Source organism: Sinocyclocheilus rhinocerous, unplaced genomic scaffold, assembly GCF_001515625.1.
Source record: "Sinocyclocheilus rhinocerous isolate Xijiao unplaced genomic scaffold, SAMN03320098_v1.1 scaffold6603, whole genome shotgun sequence".
NCBI classification, from domain to species: Eukaryota; Metazoa; Chordata; class Actinopteri; order Cypriniformes; family Cyprinidae; genus Sinocyclocheilus; species Sinocyclocheilus rhinocerous.
Genome location: NW_015667432.1, coordinates 20747 through 28913, shown reverse-complemented (window position 1 = coordinate 28913; position 8167 = coordinate 20747). Strand labels below are relative to the sequence as shown.

General features: G+C 34.2%; 1 protein-coding gene across 1 annotated transcript in view; it reads right to left on the bottom strand.

Moving 5' to 3' along the window:
- Nucleotides 1–8159, bottom strand: part of LOC107733970 (espin-like protein) — an 18464-nt gene extending 10305 nt beyond the window's left edge. Inside the window, exons 1-2 of the mRNA XM_016545836.1 lie at nt 8096–8159; nt 1584–1655 (exon numbers count right to left, since the gene is read on the bottom strand). Of these exons, the coding sequence (XP_016401322.1) occupies nt 1584–1655; nt 8096–8114 (91 nt within the window). The 5' untranslated portion in view covers nt 8115–8159. The remainder of the gene's footprint in view (nt 1–1583; nt 1656–8095) is intronic.
- Nucleotides 8160–8167: the final 8 nt, after the last annotated feature.

The following is an 8167-nucleotide window of genomic DNA, read 5'->3' as shown; positions in this document are numbered from 1 at the left end:
AAAAAAGTCAGAATTGCGAGTTTGTATCACGCAAGAGAGAGAAAAAAAAGTCAGAATTGCGAGTATCACGCAATTATGAGAAAAAAAGTCAGAACTGTGAGATAAAAAGTCGCAATTAACTTTTTTATTTTTTATTCAGTGGCGGAAACGGGCTTCCATACATTTCAGAGTAAATAAACAAAGAAAGAAAACCATCATGTTTTGGCCAACATTACCTATTACTAGTTAAACGAAATCGCCGTAGCTTAGTACAAACACACTATACGTAACCTTCAACCTTGACTTGGCAAGTCCTCATTTATGACTTGTAGCTAAACATCACTTTAATATAACTTAAAGGCAATCAGAAGAACTTGTGCCTAAATATGAGCAGAAAAAAGAGGATCAGGATGTTCACAATAGCTGTGCATGGTGAGGAATGATGTGGCGTAGGATGAAGGCGCTGCGTTGACGGCAGAGCAAGTCAGTAAGGCCGCCCTCTGTTTACACACCTTTACACTCATTCATTACAGCATGACTCGCTACGCAAACTAATGTCAAAACATGGCACTTTAATAGATTGCTCGTAAACTCAACAGTTTAATCAAAATTGGAAATGGTTTTAATTCCACAGGGATTTTTATTAGTATGAAAAACTCACACCATATTTACTTAATCTTATTGTACATGATTGTGCATTGTATTTCAGAATACAATCAATCAAAATATAATAACGTTATTTACATCAAGCCCTCTTAGTTGTCAACCAACCACCTGACTTCATTCTGGTATGGCACCCCCACTTTTTACATTCATTACATTTTACATTCAAGTTACTTTGTTTTCCCATTTATTCACTGATTCCTCTCCTGTCCCCGTGTTGACAGAAATTGGGTAGTAAGCGCAGAGGTGCTTCCTTCAGCCTGAGGCTCATTCAGTTCACTTTTGATGTGAAAGGGCTTTTACAGTTGCCAAAAATAGAACTTTAGGGTTTTTTGTTGTTAAAGATAAATAAACAAGCCCAGCTCAGGTGACAGAAAGTAATGCAAAAGTAATGTAATACATTACGTTCCATTAAAAGTAACTAAGTAACACAATTAGTTACTTTTTTATGAAGTAACAATATTGTAATGCATTACTTTTAAAAGTAACTTTCGCCAACACTGTCAGAAATACATCAGTAAAATGGGCTCTGAATGTCATTTCATGTTGACTTCATTGTATTTGTGGTAAAGTGGTTTAAGCCAAAAAAACGACCTCACTCGTCGCACAATTTCATCAAAGTAGCTACGCTCTATAAACAATCACAGCTGATGTGCCAGAGTCCCCGAAGCATCTGGGAATTCTGTGGGCTGATCGCAACTGGGATCACAGAAAAATCATGCTGGGTGCTGGGGTTTCTTTGGCTATCTGACGTGAGAAGAAAGTTCATGGTAATATTGAAAATACTAGATTTGATTTAGCTTGTTGTCCAGTAGCCAAATAAACAACGCACTCAATGCTCTCGATGAAGGGAAATGAGAAGAATTGGAGTAAAGAATGAGACATAAATACAAACACACACATATGGTACACACATAATGAGGCTGGGGGAAAATACTTACTCTTCCTCTGCCGGAGTGTTTCTGGAGCCGGGGTGACAGAGGGAGACAGATGCGTAGAGGAGAGATCCCCTTCTTTAGAGCCAATGCACCATGACAAGAGAAGAACAGGGAAAGCCAGAAAATATCCATGCAAAGCAGACAGCCAGAGAGAGAGAGACAGATCCAGGCAGACAGGTGTTCAGTGAGACAGGTGTGGTGAAGACAGATGCAGAGGATGACAAATACAGGAAGGAAAGAAAGGAGATGAACAAACAAAAAAACCAAACACAATGAAACACAATATTGTTTTGGCAACCTGTTCACCTCTTTACTACATACAACCATGTACCTGTGGTCAAGGATGATCTATAGGTGACTCAAAGTCGTATACTTGTTCTGAAAATGTGTGACTGAAAAATAGGTAAAAACTGGACAACACTAGATAAAGTGCTAAGTTGCTTATTTGGTTGCTAGGTATTTGTTATGTGGTGGCTAAGGTGTTCTGAGTTCTTTTTGTATGTGTAGGGTATTCTAGGTGGTTGCTAGGGCATCTAGGTAGCTTCTCGGGGATTCAGGATAGTTGCTAGAGCGTTGCTAGGTGGTTGCTATGGTGTTACAATGGAATTGTTAAGTGGTTGCAAGAATGGTTGCTAGCAGGTTGCTATGTGCTTGCTTACTGGCTAGGGATGGGCGTATCGATCCTGAAGTATCGATATATCGTTATTGATGCGAGTATCGAAAGTATCGATACTCAACTAAAAAAAAATATCGATACTCAGGTGTTTTTTTTTTTTTTACCAGTGATTTTGTTTATTTAACAAAAAAATGAATGCGTACAATATGCATTGAATTGGACGAATAACAATGCTTATCAGAGGACAGAAAAAAACATATATGTTTGAGTTATTTCACAATAAACAAACTGAAATTGTAGTCATAGTTTGTGCAATTACATTTATTTAGATTGAACGTTAAAAGTTCATATTGATCATGTTCTATTCTGTAATGTTAATATAAATCATACAATGTCAGAATAAAAGGTTGCATTTTATGCATGCGACATAGTAATTTAATAAATTTCATAATTTAAAAGTTCAGTTTAGAAGTAGGGCTGGGCGATTTGGCAAAAAAAAAAATTCTCGATTTTTTCAGAACGTTTGACCGATTCTCGTTTTTTTAAGATTTTTAACTCAACTTAAAAATGTTACTACAACATGATTCAAATAGCTTTTTCTTTATTAACCCTCTAGTTAAAGAAAACCCTATTCTAAGTGCAGCACACATGAAGTTGTCAACATGATGTAAATGTTAAACAAATCACTTGTTAAATATCTTTGCAGAAAAGATGCATGAACTACAACTGCATCCTGTAAAAACTTGTCTTATAGCCAGTGTTGGGGAAGCTACTCTGAAACTGTAGCTTGACCAGCTACAAGCTACTCGTAAATTAAAGTAGTTAAGCTACATTCAAGCTACCCTTCTGAAAAAGGTAGTGAAACTACTTTCAATTTTTTTTTTCTTTTACAATTAACATTACAAATAACTAAATAATTATTAATGAAGAATTATAATGAAGTTATTAGTAAAATATAATAAAGTTATAAGTAAAATATTTGGGGTTTAAAACAACATACTGTAATGCAATCATGATTTCGAAGAGTACGGTGAATTCAGGTTGATTGGGACACTTTTCCAAGCCATTTCAATGACAAGTGTCGCAATAATTTGATTTTGTAAACTATCAGATACACACAATAATAAAATAGGCTACTGTATAGTTATATAGTTATGTTATCTTAAACTGACTGTCAAAGTGCAAAATTGCTACTAAAGTAATAACATCAATGCAAGAACAAAATGTATGCAACTTAAACTGGATACGGAGGAGTCATAAAATCAGCAGGTTAAACTCACAGCACATGCGGTATTTACTGACTGTGAATGGAGACGTCAATCATCAGCTGCATCCATCTCTACTGTTCTAGGTAAAACATTAAATTCGAATTAATCGATAAAATCGGGAAAATCGCCCAGCCCTATTTAGAAGTATCGTATCGGTATTGATATTGACGATACTGGGCTTTAAAAGTATCGAAAACAAAATAAGTGGTCTCACCCATCCCTATTACTGGCCCAAGCCATTTTTACCCTTTTTATCATCTGGCGGGTAAAAAATAATAATAAATAAAATAAAATGCTTAGAAAAGGAATTGCACACCTCTCCTCAACCAGACATACGATATAAACAAAAATTTGCATTATAAGTCACGCAATAAAATTTAATACATAGGGGTATGAGTACTACTACCGGTCAAAAGTTTGGAATAATTATGAATTTTTAATGTTATTTTTTAAATTGTTTTGATTGTTTAAAGTCTCTTATGGTCACCAAGGCTGCATTCATTTGATAAAATATACAGTAAAAACAGAAATATTTTTATTACAATTAATGTTTTTCCTATTTAAATATATTTTAAAATGTGACAGCAGTTACAGGATCTATATCTTAGCTGTCCTAAATATGATGGATGAATTAAGAAATTCACGATTTCATGATTGAGTACCTCAAATGAAACACCAATTTTTGCAACAGAAGAAGGCAATCAGGTGACCAGCTAGTGAGTTTTGGGCTTTGTGTCTGTGTATTCACTGCTCATGTTTTCTCTTTCACAGGCCACAACAGATGCAAATTGACGGTGTAATTCCACAGCCAGCGAGTCGCTATAAAGTGCTACATTTCCCTGATATAACACTGAATTGCACAACACATCACGGATATTGTCTTGTCCCGAAGACATGTCAAATTTCCCTTGGAGGAAGAACAGTTAAGTAAATGGTAGAACACTAAACCCAATTCAAAGTAACAATAGCCCATGTGCATTAATTCGTAAACAGACTTTGGAATGAGCAGGCCGCCAGATCTCATGTTAACAGACTGGAACTTCGTAAGATTTACCTTGTGGCTCTTTCTAAGTCTTCCAGCTTGTGCTTGCGGAGAGCACTCGGTGATATTGAGAGTTGGACTGAACATGGACATGTCTACTGATATCCACAACATCTGCTTTAAATAAACGGTTTAGGATTGCAGATTAAACAGCATGAATATTTTACATTGGATGTTAGATTGGTTGCACATTCACCCATGACTGAAGATCCAAGCAAATACTGATAGGTAAACCGAAGTTTGACACCAATGCACACACACCAGTCATGTTAATTTTCAGATTAATTACTTAAACACTTTAGATAAGTGTTTCTCAATGGGGGCGTTCAGAGAACATCAGGGGGCACTTAAAGCAACATTTTTGAAAGGGGGGTGCTGAGGTATTCTTGGGGGGCGTTTAGTTAAAGCCAGTTTACACCAAAGATGCATGAGCTTAAACTTGCAAAAGAAAATGGTCTGCAACGTCCTAATGCTGTCTCTACACTGGACGGTCGTGCCGTTCACGTCTGGTATAGTGTACCTGCCAGCTTACGCCAATGCTACCGGACTAGACGGTGTATTAGCCTTCTGTAGCGCAGCTGCTGAACTTCCCGTCAAAACAACAAAATAAAATTATATATGGGCTGTTATAAATACATGCTTTTTTAAAATATATATTATAAATACAATATATAAAATACACCACCATTCAAAAGGGGGTCAGTAAGATTTTTAAATGGTTTTGAAAGAAATCTCTTCTGCTCAGCAAGGTTGCATTTATTTGATCAAACATACAGTAAAAACAGTAAATCTACCATTTCTATTTTAATATATTAAAAAATTTATTTTTCCTGTCATGCTAAAGCTCCATTACTCCAGCTTTCAGTGTCACACGACCCTTCAGAAAGCTCAAGAAACATTTCTTCTGATTATTATAGGTGTTATATAGCTGAACATGGTTATGCTGCTTAATAATTGTGTTGAGGTGTTTAAATATTTAAATGAACAGAAAGATTGTAATATATATATATATATATATTAAATTTCTGCACATTTTGCATTTTTATTGCACATGTACAATGCAAGACAGGGAACATATCAACATAGTAAGGAACACCACCCTGACATGCAAAAAAAAAATAATTCAATAGACTCACGACTAAGACAAAGATATGAATCAGGACAGCACTAAAATAGTAACTATTTTGCATACGTTTCCCAACTTTATACTTAGTTTTCTTTTAAGCATTCTCGCAAAATCTAAGAAATATAGTAAAGGAGGGTTTACTTTTCTTCCATTTACTTGTGTAAATGTGACATTTACCAACTAAAATTACCATTTTCATTCAGAAAAAACGGAATTCAATATATTCTTTAAAACAATGTAATTTTCTAAAACTATAAATCTTTCCATTGATGTATGGTTTGTTAGGATAGGACAATATTTGGCTGAGATACAACTATTTAAATATCGGGAATCTGAGGGTGCCAAAAAACAATCTAAATATTGAGAAAATCATCTTTAAAGTTGTCCAAATTAAGTTCTTAACAATGCATATTACTAATCAAAAATTAAGCTTTAATATATTTACTGTAGGAAATTTACAAAATATCTCCATTGAACATGATCTTTACTTAATATCCTAATGATTTTTGGCATAAAAGAAAAATCAATAATTTTGACCCATACGATGTATTTTTGGCTATTGCTACAAATATACCCCAGTGACTTAAGACTGGTTTTGTGCTCCAGGGTTACAAATATTATTATTTTCACTGAAAGCTAATTGAAAACATCCACCCAAAATTTAGAGTTAAAATCAGCAGAAAAAAGGGTGTTCAAGAGCTAGAAAATCTCTACTGCATAAATCCCCCCTTATATATATATATATATATATATACTCTAAACAGGAATTTTTAAAGTCTCTTTAACCTTTGGAACAACAGTCTATGTCAGATAAAGAATGAAAGAAACCTCAACAACGCCAAATATGCAGCACTGAAAATCACCAACATGCTTAAAAACTCTGTAAATTAATGTTCTTACACTTACTGTCAAATAATTTACGAGAAAAAGGCACTTTACTGTCTTTTTTGATCAATTAATGGATCCTTGAATTAAATAAGTATTAATTTCTAAAAATCGTAATGACCCCGAACATTTGAACGGTACTGTAAATATAATAATAGTCCTCATTATAAAGACAAAATGTTTGCATTGAAATATTATTTTTTTCCTGTTTAACACTGTAAAGCTGCTTTGACACAATCTATTTTTTAAAGTGCTATATTAATAAAGGTGACTTGACTTGATAAAAATAATAATCAACTTTAATATTCAGTGAAGATGATTAGACTACATTTTGTTTGATGGGGGGCGGAAAGGGACCTGAACAATGGGTAGCTCAAAAAAGGTTAAGAAACGCTGCTTTAGATAAAGGAATATTATCTGTTAAATACAACTTACAGTCTGTACTGTAACAGCATCTGAGACATACTGTCATTTTACCATTTCATTGCATTCATGGCTTTAAATGATTACTATTACTTTTATCCTGAAATTTAGCTTGTATTTAGTATTTAGCTTGAAATATTTCTTTAAGAGAACAAGTGCATCCTGAATTTTGCATGCTTTGCACAACTAGATTCCTTTAGGAAGTTTTAACTGTACTTTTTAAGGCCATCCTGGTAGTCTTGTTCCTCAGTTTTAAATCTTGGCCTAACAGATCCTCAGGTGCTCATGAAGTTTGTTGGCACTTTTGGGGGCTTTTGAAAGCTTTGCATGCATGAAAATTGTACAGTGGTCAACTGACTTTTAAATAGCAGGTTGCTAAACATCTACTGGCTTTTATAAAAAAAGGCGAAAGTATTATGTACACTACTGGTCAAGTGTCTTTGCTCACCTGTAGGCTGCATTTATTTGATTGAAAATACAGTTAAAACAGTGATATTGTGAAATATTGTTACCATTTAAAAAAACAGTTTTCTATTTTAAAATATTTAAAAAAAATTATTCCTGTGATGCAAAGCAGAATTTTCAGCATCATTACTCCAGTCTTCAGTGTCACATGATCTTCAGAAATCATTCTAATATGCTGATTAGCTACTCAAGAAACATTTCTGATTATTATCAATGTTGAAAATAGTTTTGCCGCTTAATATTTTTGTTGAAACTGTGATACACTTACTTTGAGATGAATGTTCTTTTCAACTTTCTATTCATCAAAGTGATTTGAAAAAAAGAAAAAAAAGTATCACAAAAACATTAGGCAGCAAAAACTGTTTTCAACACCGATAATAAGAACCACGATATTGTGAAATATTGTTACCATTTAAAAAAACAGTTTTCTATTTTAAAATATTTAAAAGAAATTATTATTATATATAATGTATCACAAAAACATTAGGCAGCAAAAACTGTTTTCAACACCGATAATAAGAACCATCCACCCTTTGTTGCGCTTTCACATTTGCAGTATTTTGTTACTTGCTGTGAAATATACAATGAAAATGAAACATTAATATATGACCTCTTTAAATGCTTTATTCCACCGTTTATTTCCTAGAGAGAGCAAAAGAGGTGTTCTGGATGAGATGTGTCTGTACTCACTGCTGGAGGAAGAAGACATGCGGCGCTGGGCAGGGGCCGGTGTGGAGGTGCTGGGTGGAGGAGGAGGAGGGG